General features: G+C 42.9%; 1 protein-coding gene across 1 annotated transcript in view; it reads left to right on the top strand.

Moving 5' to 3' along the window:
- STK32A (serine/threonine kinase 32A) overlaps positions 1-23,906 on the top strand; it is a 287,637-nt gene that overhangs the window by 247,921 nt on the left and 15,810 nt on the right. Inside the window, exons 9-11 of the mRNA XM_040344565.1 lie at positions 919-1,035; positions 20,880-21,005; positions 23,186-23,314. Coding sequence (XP_040200499.1) covers positions 919-1,035; positions 20,880-21,005; positions 23,186-23,314 — 372 coding nt within the window. The remainder of the gene's footprint in view (positions 1-918; positions 1,036-20,879; positions 21,006-23,185; positions 23,315-23,906) is intronic.

Genomic DNA, 23,906 nt, shown 5'->3' with positions numbered 1-23,906 from the left:
CTGTTAGAGGTTCCTTCCAAATTCTGCCCATCACTAAAACCAATTTAACCAAATCATCAGTTACAATATTGTTGGCAGTTTTTCTTTTGGTAGCCACTTAGGCTGACCATACATGGTTCGAATCTCAGCCGATTCAGCAGGAACTGGCTGAGATTCGAACCATTAATAGGTAGGCTGAATGTAAAAAGTGTATCGATTGATCAACTTGGGTACAACCAGCCTGCCAGATTCTCAATTTTAAATAATCATTGTCTTCTCCCGGCAGGGATAAAGAGAAGACAGTTGCTAATTATCCTGTCAGCGCTGTCTGTGTTGATGGGGGAATCATGCAAATTTGTGGAAATTTGCATTGTGCATGGCCTGCCTATGTTCTGGTTTTCAGATTGCTTCAAATGATATGCACATTGTTTATTGCATGCTGGCTGGGGATCCCAATAATGCCTCTCCCACTGTGCAGTGTCATCCTATCTGTGTGTTATCAGCCAAAACCAGATTATGTTATAAAAAAGGTTTCAGGAGCTTCCATCATCTACTTTCCAATTGATCCCTGCTTCTGTGTCTAAAATATGGCCAGGACAGAAGCATTAATTTTCTGCCCCCTGCACAAACAACCAAACTGGTGCCTCTGCCTGCACACACAACATTCTCCTGGCCACAGATGAAAGCTGATAAAAGGTATGCATTTGTTTAGTTCCTGACATTCTTATGGCTAGTTTAAACTTTATTAGATTTAAATGTATCAAATCTCTAAACAACTCATGTAGTATTGTAACAGTAATTTTCTTGTATGTGCCCAGAATGAAGCCTACCCATGCTTTCACTAAAAGCTCAGAAGTATAGTTCATCCTAGCCAAATACAATAACTTCTGTTCTTTGTAAAATAAAAAAAAATGCTTTTTTGTTATTACTGTTTTCCAGAGACCTTTTCACATACATTCAAGCACTGCAGCGACAGACATTGTCCACGTGTTTCATACAGCAACTGTTACCTACCCACCTGCCTGGTCTCAGGAAATGGTTTCAATACTGCACAAGGTAAGTGTATCATTTCAAGGGATGGTGACATTTGCTTTTTCTCTTCTTATTTGGTGGAGGACCAACAGGGAAGTTCTTCCCAATAGGAAGATTAAGGATGTTTTCTAAACAATAAGCCATCAAAGGGTTAATTTTCTTAGATCTTTCTCTGAAGAATTCCCATTACTTTCCTCTAAAACATCTCCCTATGCACTGCCATAAAACCCTCTTGGCATTCTACATGCCCAACTTTATACAGAATGTGTACCTGTTTCTAATGACCATTAATTAAGTGGTCATCATTGTCAACAGGAATCATAGTACACTTTTGCAAAAGTCATACCTCATGCCAACAGATTCTCAACATTTTAAGTATCTTGAGCCACCACCTTTCATAGCATCTACATAAACTCATTATGCATTTTTTTGTGATTTGCTCCAGTGTTTTTCTATTATTATGTTTTTATTGGGTCTTCTGTGGTTCTGTTTCACCATAATTATAATACATATATATATATATATATATATATATATATATATATATATATATATATATATATATATATATATATATATATATATATATATATATATATATATACACATATATATATATATATATATATATATATATATATATATATATATATATATATATATATATATATTTATTTAAAATAGTGGTTAAACAATCAATTTTATACAAATAAAAGCAGGAAAATTGGAATTCTACCCTTTAACAGGGTTATCATATCAAAAAAGTTATTTAGTTATCGTATTTTTTTCTCAATAATTTGTTGCCATACATTTTCCCCAAAATAACAGTGCAAATATATTTATTATTTTCACTGGTTATTTTTTCTTAGAAACATTAGAAGATCTAGTGGCTGTCATTGCATGCATTCACCATCTTTCAGCAGTCATGCTGACCTCCCATCGTTAAGTTTACTGCAAATTTCAGTTAATATTTCCAGCTTCTTATTTCCTCAGCTATTTTCCTAGTGGCTTTACAGTGTCTTTTCCCCAGCTGTGTAATTCACATAATCACAAAACAGATTATTTAGGACAATTACCTGGGGAGTCTGAAACATTTCCTTGTCCCTACTGTTTTTTTCTGTATCAAAGGCTAAGAATTTCTACGTTTACAGACTACAAATACTGTTATTCTAAAAAAAAAAAAAAAACACTGCAGGAAAACAGCAGTTTTTCACAGATGAGTTTATCCATTTTCATTTTTTAATCAAACATACTGTACTTTGCAGTAAAAGAGCGCTTGACAAATATGAAAAAGTCTAATGCCGTGTACAGACAATCGGAAATTCCGACAACAAAGCTGTGGATTTTATTCCGACGGATGTTGGCTCAAACTTGTCTTGCATACACACAAATGTTGTCGGAAATTCCGAAACGTCAAGAACGCGGTGACGTACAACGACATTATTAAAGGGAAGTTCAATACCAGTCATGTTAGTAGAAGTTTGGTGAGAGACGATTTGTGCTTTTCAGCCTTGTGCTTTTCAGTCCGTTACAGCGTGACGAATGTGCTATCTCCATTATGAACGCTAGTTTTACCAGACCGAGCTCTTCCATTTTGTACTTGATTCAGAGCATGCGTGGAATTTTGTCCATCGGAATTGTCCACACACAATCGAAATATACGAGAACGGATTTTGTTGTCGGAAAATTTGAGAATCAGCTCTCTTTTCTTGTCGGAAATTCAGACAGCAAATGTCCGATGGAGCCTACACACGGTCAGAATTTCCGACAACAAGCTTCCATCAAACATTTGTTGTTGGAAATTACGAACGTATGTACGCGCCATTAGTGTGTATTTTAATGCTGGAATAATTCCATATATTAAACTTCTATAATTTCATCAACACCAGCTGAAATGTAATGGTCAGACTGTGCATTGGCCATTTTAATAGCAATGGAATGGCAGAGCATGGGTGACTGGATTTAGGCAGAGCAGAAAATGTTGCTGAATGTGAATGAGGTTGTAGTTTAGACATTTGTCAAGAGACAAACGTTAAGGCTCCTGAGAAAATATCAGAAAACAGACTCAGTTTTATGCATAATGAAGCCATTTTTATTGATAGAACTCAGTAATGTCTGCAGAAAAAATAAAGTTTACAGTTTGGCAGTGACAACTATGAATGCTTTAACCACTTAAGGACCGCCTAACGCCGATATACGTCGGCAGAATGGCACCGCTGCGCACAATCACGTACCTGTACATGATTGTATAAAGCCCAGCGGTGGGTCGCGGGCACGCGCCCGCGACCCGGTCCGAAGCTCCGTGACCACGGCCGCGGGACTCGCAAACCCGATCGCCGCTGGAGTCCCGCGATCGGTCCCCGGAGCTGAAGAACAGGGAGAGCTGTGTGTAAACACAGCTTCCCCGTTCTTCACTGTGGCGGCGTCATCGATCGTGTGATCCCTTTTATAGGGGGACACAGTCGATGACATCACACCTACAGCCACACCCCCCTACAGTTGTAAACACACTTCAGGTCACACATAACCCCATCAGCGCCCCCTGTGGTTAACTCCCAAACTGCAATTGTCATTTTAAATGCATTTTTTGCTGTGAAAATGACAATGGTCCCAAAAATGTGTCAAAATTGTCCGAAAGTGTCCGCCACGTCGCAGTCACGAAAAAAATCGCTGATCGCCGCCATTAGTAGTAAAAAAATAAATTCATAAAAATGCAATCAAACTATCCCCTATTTTGTAAATGCTATAAATGTTGCGCAAACCAACCGTTAAACGCGTATTGCAATTTTTTTTTACCAAAAATAGGTAGGAGAATACGTATCAGCCTAAACTGAGGAAAAACATTTTTTTTATATGTTTTTGGGGGATATTTATTATAGCAAAAAGTAAAAAATATTGCATTGTCACTCTATCTTTGTTTAAAGCGCAAAAAAAATAAAAACCGCAGAGGTGATCAGATACCACCAAAAGAAAGCTCTATTTGTGGGAAAAAAAGGACACCAATTTTGTTTGGGAGCCACGTCGCACGACCGCGCAATTGTCAGTTAAAGTGATGCAGTGCCGAATCGCAAAAAGGGGCCTGGTCTTTTACCTGCATTTTGGTTCGGGTCTAAAGTGGTTAAAAGCTTCATTCCAATAAGCAGCCAGAGAGGAGCAGGGAAATTACCATAATGTCACTATTTGAAAGCTCATTGTGCCTGTTAAGAAATGTGAGCCATGGCATCCAGGTGTGTGCGGTAAGGGCATAGAGCAGTTTGACTGGGGGGATGCTCTCTCTTGACACCCAATTGACAGAGGATGAGATTATGATTAGAGACAGCTTCTGAGTTTACTACCACGAGTAGCTGATACCTAGAATTCTCATGGCTAAGCAGCAAGAAGCATTTGACCAGGAGATTATATCTAAACTGGTATTAGCAGGTTATTGAATCATGCACTGGAAGCTTGTTTTATGCAGAATATGGGGTAGATCCACGTACAGCGGCGCATTATTGCACTAAGATACACTATGCCGCCGTAACTTACCTTTTTTTCGAATCCTCAAAGAATTTGCGCCGTAAGTTACGGCAGCGTAGTGTATCTTTGGCGGCGTAATGGCACGGCATTCAAATCTCTGTGATGGGGGCGTGTTTTATGTAAATACGTCGTGACCCGACTCCGCATGCGCCGTCCGTGGGGGTATCCCAGTGCGCATGCTCGAAATTAACCCGGAACAAGCCAATGCTTCCGACGGTGACGTCATTCTACGCAAATCCCTATTCGCAAACGACTTACGCAAACAACATTTCAAATTTCTATGCGGGAACGACGGCCATACTTAACATTGCGTACGCCTCATAACAGTAGCTTTAACTATACGCCAGAAAAAAGCCGAACGCAAACAACGTAAAAAAATGCACCGGCCGGACGTACGTTCGTGGATCGTCGTAACTAGCTAATTTGCATACTCGACGCGGAATTCGACGGAAACGCCACCTAGCGGCCGCCGAAAAATTGCATCTTAGATCCGACGGCGTACTAAGACGTACGCCTGTCGGATCGACCCGAGATGCCGTCGTATCTTGTTTTGTGGATACAAAACAAAGATACGACGCAGGAAATTAAAAATTACGCCGGCGTATCAAAAGATACGCCGGCGTAATTCTTTTGTGGATCTGCCCCTATACCTTTACTTTCATGGAGGATATCAAAGCATGTCTTGATCATGGAACAGGAAACAGGAGCATACAACTACACACACTAAGGAGTGAAGGTACTTCCTCTAAAAACATTACCATAGAATACACATTATAACACTGCAGTGCCATCTGCTGGATAGATATAATGCATGTATATAGTACTGTACATTACATGCTGTTGTCCTCCCAACACTCCTTCTCAACAGCATGTGCTTTGTCAAATTATATTCAGCTTCTTCTGGAAATAACTATGACATTCCTTCAACAAAGATTTGGTGAGTGCATCAGCAGTCATTTCCTCTGACGGGCAGTATTGAATGTTAATAACACCTTGCTCTTGATTGTCCTTTAGTAGGTGATAATTGACATCGATGTGTTTGGTCCTAGGATTGACCCTTTCTGATTGCATAAGCTTTATACATCCCTGGTTGTCTTAAAAAATGGGAATTGGTTTTGAAATGTCTATCCCAATGTCCACAAAAAGTTGACAAATCCATTTTGCATCTTGACATGCGTGTGCTGGTGCAATATACTCTACTTCAGTTGAAGAAAGAGCGACACTTGCTTTCTTTCGACTAGACCAACTTATGGATGTGCGGTCTGTGCAGTCCCCAGCCCAATCAGCATTCACATAGCTCAGTGTTTTTTCAACCTTTTTTGTGCAAAGGCACACTTTTTTCATGAAAAAAATCATGAGGCACACCACCATTAGAAAATGTAAATTTTTTTTTAACTCTGTGCCTATATTGACTATATATAAAGTAATTCTCTTGAATAGGAATCAAATAAACACAAATAAATTATTTTATAAATACTTTATTATGAAATAATAAAGTATTTTATAATTGTTCATATTTCTGTTTACTTACTCAGTGCGAAACCTGGGCCTGTTTGGCTGAACACAAAGCTGATATTCTGGCAGGAATCGAAGAAAGACACACATGTAGCTCTTCGTCAACAGCTCTTATGCCGCGTACAGACGGTCGTTTTTTGTGATGAAAAAAAAAGACGTTTTAAATCATGAAATAAAATGACGTTTTTGAAACTTTATTTTCAAAAACGACGTTGCCTACACACCATAGTTTTTTCAAAATGCTCTAGCAAAGCGCGGTTACGTTCATCACATACGACGGCACTCTGTTCCATTGAAGCTCGCTTCATAACTTGCTTCTGAGCATGCGCGGGTTTAAAAACGTAGTTTTCAACGTCGTTTTGCCCACACACTATGATTTTAATTGACACAAAAAACAACGTTTTGAAAGACGACACAAAAAATTCGAGCATGTTCGAATTTTTTTTTGTCGTTTTTCAGAAGACATAAAACAACGTTTTCCCCCACACACGGTCATTTTAAATGACGTTTTCAAAAAGTCATGTCCTTTCCACCAACTAATGCTGAGCTATAAGGGTCCCTAACCCAGTCAAGGCATTCAGTGGAGACTGAAGAGAAATAAAATGAAAACTTCTCCTCGAGAGTTTTTAAATGTTTAACTATTATCTCACACAGTGCAGCAGTGTGAACACCTTGCCATTGCTTGGTGAGTGTGAACATTTCAAGATTGCCACTTTCCACGTGTTGATGCCAAAGTTGCACCTTTGAACGGAATCCATTTATTTTATCTGTACTTGTAAGCAGGTTTTCATTTCGGCCTTGCATTTGTGTGTTCAGTTCATTCAGAAGATGAAAAATATCTGCCAGGTATGCCAGCCTTGCACACCACTCATCACTTGCAAGCAGCTTTGCCTAATCTGACCTCTCATTTGTCAGAAACACTTTAAGTTCCTCCCGCAGCTCATACACACAAACCAAGACCTTGTCACGCGACAACCACCGGACCTCTGTATGAAACAGCAAGGTTTTATGCTTCGCTCCCATCTCCTCACAGAAAGCTGCAAATATGCGACTTTCTTTATCGTACATCACGGGACACAGAGCGGCATATTCATTACTATATGGGTTATATGGAGTACCTTCAGGTGATGGACACTGGCAATCTCAAAAACAGGAAGTGCCCCTCCCTATATAACCCCCTCCCATAGGAGGAGTACCTCAGTTTTTACGCCAGTGTCTTAGGTGTTGGTCATGGTTTAGCTTGCCTCCACATCCTTGGGATTAAGGTGGGCTAACCGGTTCTGTCCAAAGGCCTCAGTGCTAAAGTGGTCAGCAACCGGACCCCAAACCATTGGGGTATAGCCCATAATGCTTTCTGTCACAGAGAGCTGGACTCTGGGCCCAGAACTTAGAAACCTTTGGGGGCCTAATGTTTCTGTTGCCAGGGTGCTATATGGGCCCAGGACAGTGGATCCTTCATAGGAACCCAGGGCCTGAAGGTCTAGACGCCCCACGGAGATGGGGGAAGATTGGACCTCTTGTTGTGCAAAGTCCTGCGGCATGGAGCAGGTAAGTGAAGGGGAAACTTGCGGAACTTGGTTCGCAGCAGGTTTTTTCTGGGGGAAGGTCACAGTGGGACATGCCTATGGTTTATGCGCTGCATCTGGCAAGGTGAGTCACATATCTTAGGATAGGATGACTCTATATGTATATATTCCCCATAATTGTGACCTCCCTGGTAGTATTGCATACTGGTGCTAGAAAGCATTGAAAAGGGCCTGTGTGTATAGTGACAATTCTCTCTGAGAGAAGCCCCTGGGAATCTATTGAGGTTTCTTATGTAAAGGGAGTGAATGCTCTTACCTGCAAGCCTGCTCAGAGAGGTCCAGGCGGTTGCTGCAGAAAAATAATGCCGCTCTGTGGATCCTGGCCTGGACGGCAGGATCAGCCTCTGACCTCCTCGTGTGTGGCCCCCCCCCCCCCCCCCCCGCCGGCGGGCGCGCGCGCGCGTCCCCGTGATATGGGCGCAATTTCGCGCCGTTTTGCTGAAGGGGAAGGGCGGGCCCGTAGGTAAAAGGAAGGGGCGGCCCTTCCAAAAAGTTCCCAGCTCAGTGATGTGTTGGAACTGAGAGAGGAAGGACCAGAGCGGCAGAGTGGGGCGCCGAGGACACACAGTGGCCAAAGAAGAGTATTACAGTCTTCAAAAAGACTGTCTTTTACCCTAGAGATAGGGTTTCTTTTTCTTTTCAGCAGTTTTTATTGGCAAATACTACTAAAGGGGGACAGAATGGTTTTTCTTTCTTTGGTTTAAAAAAAAAAAAAAGAAACAAACCAAGATTAATAAGAAAAGGCATTTTTTTTCCCCAGAAAGGTTTTTGGGCAACAACTATTTATTTTCCCAAACACCATTAAGTAGCGGGCGTACCTCGGTATTGTACCATGGCATCTGGTTTGGAGGGTACAAAAGGTGGGGATTCCCCCAGAGGGTCCGAGGTCTCGGACAAAGTCTTACCGCTACTTTCCCCAGAAGGAGCCTTGGTGAGACCATCGGGATCTGGGGCTGGAGCTGGCACGGGTCAGTCCAACCCTAGGGTGGTCACGGACGAGGTTCTGTCCACCTCTCTAAAGGAGATGGAAAAAAGAATGGAAAAAATGATAGCCAAGGCTATGCGGGGCAGAAAACGGAATAGATCTCCGTCGCCCGAGCGTGAACCCTCAGATGAGGAGGTCCCTTCCGCAGGGGAATGGGAAGACCTCTTGGACAAGGACCAAGTAGGTTCAGGGATCGAGGATCCGGGTACGGAGGAGTCTGGCGCAGCCTCCCAAGGGGAGAGCTGGTGGGTTCAAGTTTTAACAGACTTGGTCCATAGGACGTTCAACTTGCCAGTACCAGATCTCCAAGTATCAACGGTCTCAGCTTTGGGCTCACTAAGAGCGCCTCAAACCAATGCGGTTTTTCCGATCCATCCTCTACTAGAGGAAGTTATGTTCCAAGATTGGGCCAAGCCAGATAGAATCTTTGTACCACCAAAGAGATTCTCTGCCTTATATCCTATGGAAGAGAAATTTTCCAAGAGATGGGCAGCCCCGGCTGTAGACGCAGTCATCTCATGTGTTAACAAATCTTTAACATGCCCTGTAGAAAACATACAGGTGTTCAAGGATCCGGTTGATAAACGCTTGGAAACGCTACTTAAAACCTCCTTCACTACTGCAAGGGCAGTAGTGCAGCCAGCTGTGGCTGCAATTGGGGTTGCGCAAGCATTATCGGATCAAGCTAAGCAGATGCTTAAACTTATTCCTGCCCAGCAGGCAGAAGAATTTTCGGACGTCCCTAGGGCCATACGCTTTACGGTAGATGCGATTAAGGATTCGATCCAGCAAGCGTCACGTCTATCATTATCCCTTATCCATATGAGAAGACTCTTATGGTTAAAGAGCTGGGAGGCAGAGCCCCCATGCAAGAAGCTCCTGGTAGGGTTCCCCTTCCATGGAGGACGACTCTTCGGAGAAGACCTGGACAAATACATCCAGACCATTTCAAGCGGAAAAAGTACTCTTTTGCCCACCAAGAAGAAGTTTCGGGGGCCTGCGTTTAAACGACAGTACTCCCCTGGGCAGGGGCCCTCCAATACCAAACAGTATCGACGGCCTCCTGCAAGATCAAATTTTAACAAGTCGCAGGGACAGGCCGGCGCAGGCAAGAAGCAGTGGTTTCGCAAGCCAGCAAAGCCAGCCCCCAAGCCGGCCTTATGAAGGGGCGCCCCCACCCTCGAAGGTGGGGGGAAGACTGCGTCTCTTTACAGAGGTTTGGGAGGCCAGCATTCCCGACAAATGGGTATGGTCCTCCGTGGCTACAGGCTACAAACTAGACTTCCTAAAGTTTCCTCCTCCTCATTTTCAGGAGTCAAGAGTACCAAACGATCCGAAGAAGGGAGCCGCATTAATGGCGGCATTGAATCATCTACTCTCTCAGGAGGTAATAGTAGAGGTACCAGTCCAAGAACAGGGGCTAGGTTTCTACTCCAACCTATTCATTATCCCAAAGCCCAACGGCGATGTCAGGCCAATTTTGGACTTAAAAATGGTAAATGCATACCTAAAGGTCCGCTCATTTCGGATGGAATCCGTGCGGTCAGCAGTTGCCGCACTTCAGAAGGACGATTTTATGGCATCCATAGACATAAAGGATGCTTACCTTCATGTTCCAGTTTACCAGCCACATCAAAGATTTCTACGCTTCTTGGTGGCTCTACGTCATTTCCAATTCATGGCGCTTCCCTTCGGGTTGGCTACGGCCCCCCGGGTGTTCACGAAGGTCCTAGCTCCAATCCTAGCCAATCTAAGGATTCAAGGGGTCACGATCCTAGCATACCTGGACGACCTCCTAGTCATAGATCACTCGTCTCCTGGCTTGGAACGAGCAGTGGCCCTCACAGTTCAGTACCTCGAGAGGTTCGGCTGGGTCCTAAATCGAGAAAAATCAGCATTCCAGCCCACAAGGCAGTTGGAATATCTCGGCATGAGATTAGACACAGAACAACAGAGGGTGTTTCTGCCTCTGATAAAAGTCAAAGCCATCAAGGAATTAATTCTACTGGTTCTAAGCAAGAAGGAACCAACTGTTCGCCTATGTATGCGGTTACTAGGCAAGATGGTGGCCACATTCGAGGCGGTACCGTACGCCCAGAGCCACACTCGCATCCTGCAGGCAGCCATCCTGTCAGCCTGGAGCAGGAGGCCACAGGCCTTAGATATCCCTTTGCCGCTCTCATCAAGAGTCCGACAAAGTCTGTGTTGGTGGTTAGACCCTCAGAATCTACTGAAGGGGAAGTCTTTCAGCCCAGTGGCTTGGAAGATAATAACCACAGACGCCAGCCTAACAGGCTGGGGAGCAATTTTGGATGGTTGCACTCGCCAAGGCACTTGGGCAAAGCCAGAGAAGCAGTTGCCCATCAACATCTTGGAGCTCAGAGCTGCTCGACTAGCCCTCAGGGCTTGGACGTCCAAGTTGCAGGGGTTCCCGGTGTTCCCGAATTCAATCGGACAATGCCACGGCAGTGGCATACATAAATCACCAAGGGGGAACCAAAAGTCAAGCCGCTCAGAGAGAGGTGAACTTGATTCTCCTATGGGCAGAAGCTCATGTGCCCTGCATATCGGCAATATTTATTCCAGGAGTGGACAACCTTCAGGCGGACTTTTTAAGTCGCCAGACTCTGTTGCCGGGGGAATGGTCTCTACATCCACAGGTCTTTCAGACACTCTGCCAGAGATGGGGAGTGCCGGACATGGACGTTATGGCATCAAGACTCAACAAGAAGCTAGACAGGTTCATATCCCGCTCAAGGGATCCGATGGCCTGCGAAACCGATGCGCTGGTTTGCCCTTGGCATCAGTTCAAACTACTTTATGTATTTCCCCCGCTCCAGTTACTACCCCGCCTGCTGCGCAGGATCAGGGTGGAGCACATACCAGTCATCCTGGTAGCTCCAGCATGGCCCAGAAGGGCATGGTATTCACTAATCCTAAAGATGGTAGTGGGAGACCCTTGGACTCTTCCTCTACGGCCAGACCTGCTATCGCAAGGTCCGATCCTCCACCCTGCCTTACGGCATCTAAATTTGACGGCCTGGAAGCTGAATCCCTGATTCTCAGGGGTAGAGGTCTGTCTCAGAAAGTAATCTCTACCCTAATCAGAGCCAGGAAACCGGTCTCTAGGGTGATTTATTACAGGGTCTGGAAGGCCTATGTAGGCTGGTGTGAGTCCAAGCGATGGCTTTCTCGCAAGTTTACCATCGATAGAGTATTAAGTTTTCTCCAGCTAGGAGTGGATAAAGGACTGGCATTAAGCACAATCAAAGGACAGATTTCAGCTTTGTCAGTGTGGTTTCAGCGGCCGCTGGCCACCCACTCGCTAGTTAAGACCTTCCTTCAAGGGGTCTTACGTATTAATCCTCCAGTTAAATCCCCGCTTTGTCCGTGGGATTTAAATCTTGTTCTGTCAAGTTTACAGAAACAACCGTTTGAGCCGTTGGCTGAAATTCCTTTGGTTTTACTGACAAGGAAGTTAGTATTTTTGGTCGCCATAGTTTCCGCCAGAAGAGTATCGGAACTGGCAGCCTTATCCTGTAAGGAACCATATCTTATTTTGCATAAGGACAGGGTCGTTCTCCGCCCTCATCCTTCCTTCCTACCAAAGGTTATATCCAGTTTTCATCTAAACCAGGATTTGGTATTACCATCCTTCTTTCCTAAACCTACTTCCAGAAAGGAAGGGTTGCTGCATACCTTGGATATTGTCAGGGCCATGAAGGCCTATCTTAAAGCTACAGAAAAGATCCGGAAAACAGATGTGTCGTTCATTTTACCGGATGGGCCCAAGAAGGGGCAGGCAGCTGCAAAATCCACCATCTCGAGGTGGATTAAACAGTTAATCACTCAGGCCTACGGCTTGAAGGGGTTGCCTCCTCCGTTATCATTAAAGGCTCATTCTACTAGGGCCATGGGCGCCTCCTGGGCAGCACACCACCAGATCTCTATGGCTCAAGTTTGCAAGGCGGCAACCTGGTCTTCTGTCCACACGTTTACAAAATTCTACCAGTTGGACGTAAGAAGGAATACGGATACAGCCTTTGGGCAGGCAGTGCTGCAGGCTGCAGTTTGAGACCCTCGGATTCCGGGGGCTCCCTTTTGAGTTAAATTTAAAAATTTATTTTTTCTCAACTAAGTTGGATTTATTATGATTTGAGTATATCTCTAAATTAAATCCTTTTGTCTTAGGAAGATGTTCTCCCTCCCCTCATTGTAAGCATTGCTTTGGGACATCCCATATAGTAATGAATATGACGCTCTGTGTCCCGTGATGTACGATAAAGAAAAAGAGATTTTTAATACAGCTTACCTGTAAAATCTTTTTCTTGGAGTACATCACGGGACACAGAGCTCCCACCCCTCTTTTGGGGACCATTTTGGGAGGCATACTGCTTGCTACAAAACTGAGGTACTCCTCCTATGGGAGGGGGTTATATAGGGAGGGGCACTTCCTGTTTTTGAGATTGCCAGTGTCCATCACCTGAAGGTACTCCATATAACCCATATAGTAATGAATATGCCGCTCTGTGTCCCGTGATGTACTCCAAGAAAAAGATTTTACAGGTAAGCTGTATTAAAAATCTCTTTTTTCACGGGTCGTGACTTTACAAAGTTTACCATGCGCACAACATCATCCAACACAGGAACTAGGTCTGCTGGTAAAGTCTTGGCTACAAGGGCCTCACGGTGTAAAAAACAATGCGCAACAATCACATCTGGATTTCTTTCCTTCACTCTGCCTACAAAGCCTTTGGTGCGCCCGACCATGGCTGCAGCTCCATCGGTGCAGACACTTGTGCAGTTTTCCCACTTAAGTCCTCCTTGTTCAAGGTATTCTGATGTGACCCAAAAAATTGCTTCTCCTGTTGTTTTTTCTGGCAATGCCTTGCAAAAAAAGAAGTTTTCTCTAATTGCATCACCATCCACAAAAACGCACATTGGCCAAGAGTTGAGCATGTCCACTGATATCAGTAGACTCGTCAAGTTGCAATGCAAATTTCTCACTGATACGGATCTTTTCCAAAACCACACTTTCGATGTCTGCAGACATGTCATTAATACGTCTGGAAATTGTGTTGTCTGAGAGAGGGACTTTGGCTATTTCCTTAGCTGCTTCAGGTCCGAGCATCTCCTCTACAATCGCTTTGCAGGCGGTAAGTATTAATGTCTCCGCCACAGTGTGCGATTTTTTTGACTTGGCTATAAGTTCAGCAACTTGATAGCTGGACTAGATGTTGCTGGTAACCGTAACTTCTCCTGAATCGTTCCTTTGAGGTATTGCATCACTCTTTTTACTGCGTTCCAGTTATGCTGACAGGGAGTTGGAACTTTCCTGCAGAGTATTCCCACTGCTGCGGCTATGTCTGGTCTTGTCACAGTGGCAACATATAGAAGCTTACCAAATGTTCTGCGATACATGTCATTGTTAGGTATCAAGTTTCCTGCTTCCTTGCTCTTTAGCCTGGTTCCATAGGAGTTTTCACTTCCTTTGCATCTTGCATATGGAATTATTCCAAGATATCAGAGATATTCTGTGATTAGTTGAGAAGATAACTTCCATCTTTTTCTCCCTCTATTTGGATTTCCAGATAGTAGCTAATGTTCCCTATCTCTTTGATTTCAAAATTTCCTTTCAGCTTGTGAACTTATTGTAATGAGTAGAGACAAGGGTCTGCTTTACTTCATGAAAATCCCTCTTTGGTAAGGACTTCGGGCCAGATTCACGAAAATTTGCGGCCGTGTAACGTAACCCGTTTACGTTACACCGCCGCAAGTTTTCAGTGTAAGTGCCTGATCCTCAAAGCACTTACCTGGAAACTTGCGTCGGTGTAACGTAAAGTCGTCCGGCGCAAGCCCGCCAAATTCAAATGGGGCGGGTACCATTTAAATTAGGCGCGCTCCCGCGCCGGACGTTCTGCGCATGCTCCGTTCGCAATTTTCCCGACGTGCTTTGCGCGAACATACGGCGGCCCGACGTGTTTGTGAATCGCGACGTGCGTAACGTACTTACGCCGGAAAAAAAAAAATTCAAAAGCAATGCGGGAACGACGGGCATACTTTAACATAGTGGAGTAATTTTACACCATGTTAAAGCACACCTAACTTTGCGACGGGAAAAAAAGACTTAACGATGGGAAAAACCTTTGTGGATCGCCGTAACTGCTAATTTGCATACCCAACGCTGAAATACGGCGCGAACTCCCCCCAGCGGTGGCCGAAGTATTGCATCCTAAGATCCGACGGTGTAAGTCAATTACACCTGTCGGATCTTAGGGCTATCTATGCGGAACTGATTCTATGAATCAGCCGCATAGATACGACAGGAGATACGACGGTGTATCAGGAGATACGCCGTCGTATCTCCTCTGTGAATCTGGCCCTTCATTCACTTTTTCTTTCCACATCATTGTAGATTGTTTAAGACCATAGATGCTCTTCTGAAGTTTACACACAAGTTTGTCTCCTTGTTCAAACCCTGGTGGTTAGACCATGTAGAGATTTTCTTTAACTACTTGCCAACCAGCCGTCACAGTTATACGGCGGCAGGTCGGCTCGGCTGGGCGAGATCAAGTAGGTATACGTCAGCTCAGCCAATAGGGGCGCGCGCGCACTCCCCGCTCGCCACTGATCCCGACGTGCATGCCCGCGGGAGCCATCACTGCCGGACACCCGCGATCGCTTGTTACAGAGCGAGAATCGGGAGCTGGGTGTGTAAACACACAGCTCCCGGTCCTTTCAGGGGGAGAAATGCCTAATCGTCTGTTCATACAATTTATGAACAGCGATCAGTCATTTCCCCTAGTCAGTCCCACCCCCCCTTCAGTTAGAACACACCCAGGGAACATGATTAACCCCTTCCTCGCCCCTAGTGTTAACCCCTTCCCTGCCTGTGGCATTTTAATAGTAATCAATGCATTTTTATAGCACTGATCGCTATACCGCAGTCATGACTCCAAGTCATGACTGCGGTATAGCTATATCTTTTTTAATTATTTTGTATCTACATAGGAAAATAACAAACACTTGAAAAATAACATGACAAATAATATACACAAGGGTCAATCCAATAAGAGGGGTTTAACTACTTTTTTATATTCATGATCGTTTTCTACCTTAAATGTTGAAAACATAAACCTAAATATTACAAAGGTGTGTAATCCTTATATTTGCACATGAAATGCAAATCTTAATAATGAAGCTTTATTTTCTCATAATTAAGTCACATGTGTAAAAGTAAATTATCCTAATGGCAAATCTTTGTGAATTAGGACAATGTGGTGTTTTATCACCAATTCAAACAGTTCCTTTTCTTGCTTTTCTCAATGGAAAGGTACTGAAACTCACCGCTATTATTGCTCTGAAGCGCGTGTTATTTTTAGATGCAATAACCTGTGTTGTAATGTTCTGTGAATTGATTTTGAATTGATTTTATCATACCAGCCATTAAAATAAAGCTGGTAGTGGCTTACTAGAATTAGTATTGTTACTAGCACCACCCATTACAGAACAGGATAAATAAAGTGTTATGCGCCTTTGTGAATTGAGCCTTTTTGTGATGTGAGTTGTGTAAGGTGTGATAGCAAAAAGAAAAACACCTTTGTGAATTGAGGCTTCTGACTTGTAAAAAAATAAATTGCCCAGAGTTTAGCTTGTACTAAGTTTATATGCATCCTTTGAATGTGACTGCCTGCTCCTTCAATTCACAAAAGCTATGTATTTTGTCCCATATTTAGCCCAGCATGTCTGTGACATATGTTTGATATTTTGCCATCCTTGTGTTATTTTACAGTGGTAAAATAACACAACCATTACTATTTTCAAATGTGCACAATGCATAATGGGCCTATTTTTTTTTATGTCTTATCCCGTTGTTTCTGACCTTGTAGTGGGCAATTGAATATATATGGGAGACATATGATAGGTTTCCTAGGCAACAGAAAGAAGATTCCAGGGAAATACTTGAAACTTTACCATGGATGATAGGGAGCTGAGGAGAATAACAACAAAGACATGGCAAAAAATATCACCAGGCTTGGCAAAAGTTGGTGCTCCTGAGTTGGAGAATCTAATGCCGCGTACACACGGTCGTTTTTTGGGATGAAAAAACGTCATTTAAAATGACTGTGTGTGGGGAAAACGTTGTTTTATGTCTTCGGAAAAACTACAAAAAAAAAAAATTCGAGCATGCCTCAATTTCTTATGTCTTTTTTCAAAACGTCGTTTTTTGTTTCATAAAAAATGACCGTGTGTAGCTAAAACGACGTTTAAAACAACGTTTTTAAACCCGCGCATGCTCAGAAGCAAGTTATGACGCGAGCTTGAATGGAACAGAGTGCCGCCGTACGTGCTGAACGTAACCGCGCTTTGCTAGAGCTCTTTGAAAAAACGATGGTGTGTAGGCTACGTCGTTTTTTAAAATTAAGTTTGAGAAACTTTTCATGCTAAAAAATTACGTTTTTTTTCATCACAAAAAACGACCGTGTACGCGGCATAATATTCATCCAGTTCTTTGTATGCATAAACTAATGATGCAAAATACATTTACTACCTCAGTGTCTGCAAAATCTAACAAGTGCAGGTTCTTAGGGCCAGATCCACAAAAGGGATACGCAGGCGTATCTGCTGATACGCCGTCGTATCCCTGTTTCTATCTATGCGGCTGATTCATAGAATCAGTTACGCATAGATACTGTATTCCTAGGATCCGGCAGGTGTAATAATTTTACACTGTCGGATCTTAGGATGCAGTATCGCGGCCGCCGCTGGGGGCATTTCTCGTCGAAATTCCACGTCGGGTATGCAAATTAGCACTTACGGAGATCCATGAAGGTTTTTCCCTTCGTTAAGTCTCTGTAAGTGTTAGTTTGCTGTCGCAAAATTAGGGCTGCTTTTACAAAGTGTAAACTTAGTACACCATGTAAAAGTATACCCTTCTTTCCCGCGTCGCTGTCAATTTTTTTTTTACATTTTTTTTTTTCTGCCGCATCTCTTTTTTACACGTCGCGATTCACAAAACTCGGCGCAACGTAACGTAACGCAAAGCACGTCGGGAAAATAGCGTCGGGAGCATGCGCAGTACGTCCGGCGCGGGAGCGCGCCTAATTTAAATGGAACTCGCCCCATTAGATTGGGCCCGCCTTGCGTCGGACAGATTTAAGTTACACAGCTGCAAATTTCAAGGTAAGTGCTTTGTGGATCGGGCACTTAGGTAGAAATTTTGCGGCGGTGTAACTTAAATCGGAATATTTAAGTTGCGCCCGCTGGCTGTGGATCTGGCCCTTAGTTCATATCCACACTACTGTAGCACATAAACGTGTGAAAAATTGTGCTATTTTGCACAAAAAACACGTTTACAAAATGCACAAAAAACATAAAAATGTCTATTCACTGTTAGTGAATAGATGTGCCAAGAAAGAATCTTATATTCGAGCACCTGAACACAGAAAAAAACAAGCAGATAAAAAAAAGTTTGAAGCTCAAAAAGGTGCAACTTATTTTCTGTGTTTGCTGTGTGTAGGGCAGGCCATTGAAATAAATGGGCTACCCTACATGTGAAGCGTGGTAAGGCATATACACTATATTACCAAAAGTATTGGGACACCTGTCTTTACACGCACATGAACTTTAATGGCATCCCACTCTAAAGCCTCGTACACACAATCCGATTGTTGGCCAACCGAGCATCTGATTTTTGTCTTAAGGGCCTGGATCTTGTCTTGCATACTAATGGTACACAATTGTCGGCCAACAAACTTGAACGTAGTGAAGTACTACGAGGAATTTCAGCTCTTGAGTTCCACCTTTTGGGCCCCTTCTGCTAATTTCGTGTTTGGTGAGCATTGATTCCAAGCATGCGTGTTTGTACTATCCACTTTTGTGTGACGGACTTGTGTACTGACCATCAGAAAATCTGACAACCAACTGTTGTCCGCCCAAAATTTAGTAACATGTCATCCAACATTTGTTGGCCAAAAGTTGGACAACAATTGTCAAAAGGAGCGTACTAATGGTCAGATTTTAGGACAACAGTCTGTCAACAGACACTACCCTGTCAACAATCGGATTGTGTGTTCAAGGCTTTAGTCCGTAGGGTTCAATATTGACTTGCTCTAATTCATCCCAAAGGTGTTCTATGGAGTTGAGGTCAGGACTATGTGCAGGCCATTCAAGTTCCTTCACCTCAAACTTGCTTATCCATGTCTTTATGGACCTGCGCAGTCATGTTTGAACATTAAGGGGCCATCCCCAAACATACTCATCCATGTCTCTATGGACCTTGCTTTGTGCACTGGTCCAAATCATTTGGTGGAGGGGCTGTTATGAAGTGGGGTTGTTTTTCAGGGGTTGGGTTTTGGTCCCTAACAATCAATCAGAGTTATCTGCAAAGTACTGTTTGTTGCATAATTCTGTCCAGGCAAAGAACAGTCTTCAGAACACCTGACTGTGCTGATTATTTGCATTGGTAATTTGAAATGATGACACCATAACCACTAATTTTCTATTACCGAGTACTTGGCAGTGACAGTCTCAAGCCCGTACACACGGTCGGACCTTTGTCCAACCAAAATCACATTGGAATTCCGACGGAATTCCATCTAAACTCTGACATAATTCCTCGGAATTTCCGATGGAAATAATCCGATGGGGCATACATACGGTCGGAATTTCTGATGGAAAAAAGTCAGTCTGACTTTTTCCATCGGAAATTCCGATCGTGTGTACGGGGCATAAGTAGACAGTACAGTTGAATTCTGTTGCAGTCTGCTCTACAACACTGAATATGTCTCATGTTGGGCAGATTCATTTTAAGACAGGTGAAGAAGAAAATTGTTTTATGATAATTATGTACACCTTTTCTTCTATTATTTTCTTTGTCATATACCTGTTTCCTAATCATACATTACAGGGCACATCATCTTAGTCTTAGACTAATGACTTATATGCTGCCTTCGGGTGATTGTAAAATGGCAAAGTTTGAAGGCAAGCCCCAAAATAACCCCTACTGTTCCCAGCAAACCTTTGTCTTTATTATTTTATTATTTCTTTGCTAACCCCTACATAACGATTCTTTTATCAAGTTTGTAGCTGCTTATTAGGTTTTTTCAGATCAGTTGACTCCTTGCTGCTTCTTATGCCCTGTACACATGATTAGGCTTTTGCCTGACCAAATCACATTGGAATTCCGATCGGAGTAAAATAGAACATGTTCTATATCTAAACTGTGACGGAATTCATCAGAATATCCGATGAAAAAACTCAGATGGGGCTACACACGATCGGAATAGCCGATGCAAAATGTCCGTCTGAATTTTTGGAAATTCCGATCGTGTGTACAAGGCATTAGAGGTTCCTTGGAGGCCATACGCAATTCCTGGAGGGAATCTGCAGCATCTACCCCAGTCGCCTTGAAGCTGATGCCTGAGCATACAGTCTAAGGGATAAGGTCCCTCCCTTTCCTGTTAAGGATCAGATCTGTCAATGCTTCATGGGCTTTCATGGGCTATTTTAAGGTAGTTCACACCATTCAGTCAGTTTCCGGTGCAGAAACTGACCGGAAACTGATTGCACACAGAACTGAACGGAACTGCGTCGGGTGTGAACTGGCCCTTAAGAATGTTTTTTTTGCAGAACTACCGTACATTTTTATTTTAATTGTGTATTTTACTGGATTTTGTACATTGCATGTGTAAATTATTTGCCTTGTTTGCAGTATATATATTTTGTTCACAATACTATTTGTTTTTTTAACTATCTACCTTAAACTACTCTGAAATAACAGAAGGGGCGCCTTTATTGTGACACAACTTTTGACACATTCCTAAACCTTGTCGACAGCCTTTCCAGAAGAGTTGAAGCTGTTATAGCTGCAAAGGGTGGGCCAACCCAGTGTTGAACCCTACAAAGACTGGGATGATAAAGTTCACATGCGTGTAAAGGCAGGTGTCCCAATACTTTTGGTAATATAGTGTATGTGCAACACCTGATATTATGTGAAAGAGAGCTAAAACTTATTGGTATTAAAGTTCTCATTAACATTCTAAAATATATCTGCATTATTCAAAAAGAACACTTGGAAAGGACTCCATTAACTCCATAATCACCTCAGAGACCAGACTCACACAGTGCAGCTGCTAGGTATACAGCCTAAAGCGGCAAATAACATCAGACTCAGTCAGGAGATATTTGTGAATTGTACCGTTTAATTTCTCACAAACAAAATTCTATAAATAACTGATTAAAAAAAATATGCATTTGTACTATAGCTTTTAGATAGAAATCCAGAAGAGCGTTTTTCATGCCTTGAAGATATTCAGCAGTTTCCTTGCTTGTCGGATGTTAACTGGGATGCAGTTCTAGAGAAAAAAGTTGTACCAGCGTTTACACCAACGGTAAGAGTGATTCTCATGATCCTGAAAAGTCACCTAAATTACATGTATTCCACGTAAAGTAACTACTTAGAGGCATCCTATCTCATTGTTGCCCCAAATATTGGAATATAAGGCCAAGTGTATCTGGGGAGGTTGCAAATATAGTTTTGAACTATCAATCAGAGTTATCTGCAAAGTACTGTTTGTTGCATAATTTTGTCCAGGCAAAGACCAGTCTTCAGAACACCTGACCGTGCTGATTATTTGCATTGTTAATTTGAAATTATGACACCACAACCACTGATTTTCTATTACCGAGTACTTGGCAGTGACAGTCTCAAGCCCCGTACACACAGTCGGACCTTTGTCCAACCAAAATCACATTGGAATTCCGACGGAATTCCATCGAAGTAAAAGAGAACATGTTCTCTATCTAAACTCTGACGTAATTCCTCAGAATTTCCGATGGAAATAATCTGATGGGGCATACATACGGTCGGAATTTCTGATGGAAAAAAGTAATTCAGACTTTTTTCATCGGAAATTCCGATCGTGTGTACGGGACATAGGTAGACAGTACAGTTGAATTCTGTTGCAGTCTGCTCTACAACACTGAATATGTCTCATGTTGGGCAGATTCATTTTAAGACAGGTGAAGAAGAAAATAGTTTTATGATAATTATGTACACCTTTTCTTCTATTATTTTCTTTGTCATATACCTGTTTCTTAATCATACATTACAGGGCACATCATCTTAGTCTTAGACTATTGACTTATATGCTGCCTTCGGATGATTGTAAAATGGCAAAGTTTGAAGGCAAGCCTCAAAATAACCCCTACTGTTCCCAGCAAACCTTTGGCTTTATTATTTTATTATTTCTTTACTAACCCTTACATAACGATTCTTTAATCAAGTTTGTAGCTGCTTATTAGTTTTTTCAGATCAGTTGACTCCTTGCTGCTTCTTATGCCCCGTACACACGATCGGGCTTTTGCCCTATCAAATCACATTGGAATTCCGACAGAATTCCACCGGAGTAAAATAGAACATGATCTATATCTAAACTGCAACGGAATTCATCGGAATATCCGATGAAAAAACTCAGATGGGGCTACACACGATCAGAATAGCCAATGGAAAATGTCCGTCTGACTTTTCGGAAATTCAGATCGTGTGTACAAGGCATTAGAGGTTCCTTGGAGGCCATGCGCAAATCCTGCCAGGAAGAGGATTCTGCATAGAGTTTTTTTCTGTGCCCGCACATCCTCAATCCTGCCAGGACTGTGTAGGTTCTACAGCACAGGTTGTAGGTTATCCTTTGGGGAAGTCCTTTCCTCACTTCAATGGCAGATCATAAGCGCTGTGGGAATGAGTCAGAGGGCTTTACCAGCTTTTACTCAGCTTATAGATCTGGAGGAAATCTGCAGCATCTACCCCAGTCGCCTTGAAGCTGATGCCTGAGCCTACACTCTAAGGTACAGGTGTCAAACACAAGGCCCGCGGGCCGAATCCGGCCCTCCAGGTCATTTCATGTGGCCCTCGCACCTCTCCTGCAGCTGCAGGAGATCTCCAGCCCTCCTCTAGTCCTCCTTCAGACCCTAACTTTCTGCTTTCAACCAATGCATCCAGCTTCTTCCCAGCAGCAGCATAAGGAAAGGGGGCTGCACTGTGATGTAAGAGAGAGTGGGGGACTCAACTTCTGATGGTGGGGTGGCTCTTGAAATCTAATGTAAGGGGAGGGGATGTGCTGGATATCTAATCTTACAGATACAATCAGCCCTTTTGAGGGTAATCATAATGCTGATGCGGCCCACGATAAAATTTAGTTTGACACCCCTGGTCTAAGGGATAAGGGATAAGGTCCCTCCCTTTCCTGTTAAGGATCAGATCTGTCAATGCTTCATGGGCTTTCATGGGCTATTTTAAGGTAGTTCACGCCATTCAGTCAGTTTCCGGTTCAGAAACTGACCGGAAACTGATTGCAAAAAAAGCACACAGAACTGAACGGAACTGCGTCTAGTGTGAACTGGCCTTTAAGAATGTTTTTTGCAGAACTACATTTTTATTTTAATTGTGTATTTCACTGAATTTTGTACATTGCATGTGTAAATTATTTGCCTTGTCTGCAGTATATATATTTTGTTCACAATACTATTTGTTTTTTTTAACTATCTACCTTAAACTACTCTAAAATAACAGAAGGGGCGTCTTAATTGTGACCCAACTTTTGAACTTGAAGAAATGATTCTAGAATCCAAACCTTTACACAAAAAGAAGAAGAGACTAGCCAAGAAAGTGAAAGATAATGCGAAAAATCCTTTTGCGCTGGTAAGAAATGCACTTGCACTGTAGCTCTGTAAGCAGTCATAAAATATACTGTATATGTCTATAGGTATGAACCTAAAGTTTTACTAAACCCAGGACCCTTCATTCACTATATCTGATCTCCCACAGTACACAGAACATGGAAATGCAATTATTTTAGTAAATATAAACTGTTAAATACATTTTCTCATCAGCAGTATATAGCAGTTTTATGACTTCTATCAGTGTCTGGTTAAAGCTTGTAGGAGGAGTTTTCATTCTACTCTGACTGTCCTATTAGGCTACAGGACCCCTGACCCTGTGTCTGGAAATTGTGCTGATTGGCCCTGTGTTGATCACATGTACCCTCCCAAGAAAAAAAAAGCTCTCTAGAAATACACACCAATCTGAGCATGTGCAGAGTGACTCCTAAGGCTCTGTTCTATCAGGAGGTGGATTTAGGGACTGTGGAAGAAGTGGAAGATCAGCGAACACAGGATCAAACAGCCTTTTTACACAATGTGCAGGATTTACCCCTTAGGTTCCACAGTGAGTATAATGAGCATGCTGTACTGCATATAAAGACTAGACATTGTTTTCGTCCGAATGCATTTTT

This window comes from Rana temporaria, chromosome 3, assembly GCF_905171775.1.
Source record: "Rana temporaria chromosome 3, aRanTem1.1, whole genome shotgun sequence".
In the NCBI taxonomy this organism is placed as follows: domain Eukaryota; kingdom Metazoa; phylum Chordata; class Amphibia; order Anura; family Ranidae; genus Rana; species Rana temporaria.
Note: the sequence above shows the minus strand (reverse complement) of the source record. Positions and strands in the feature narration are given on the sequence as shown.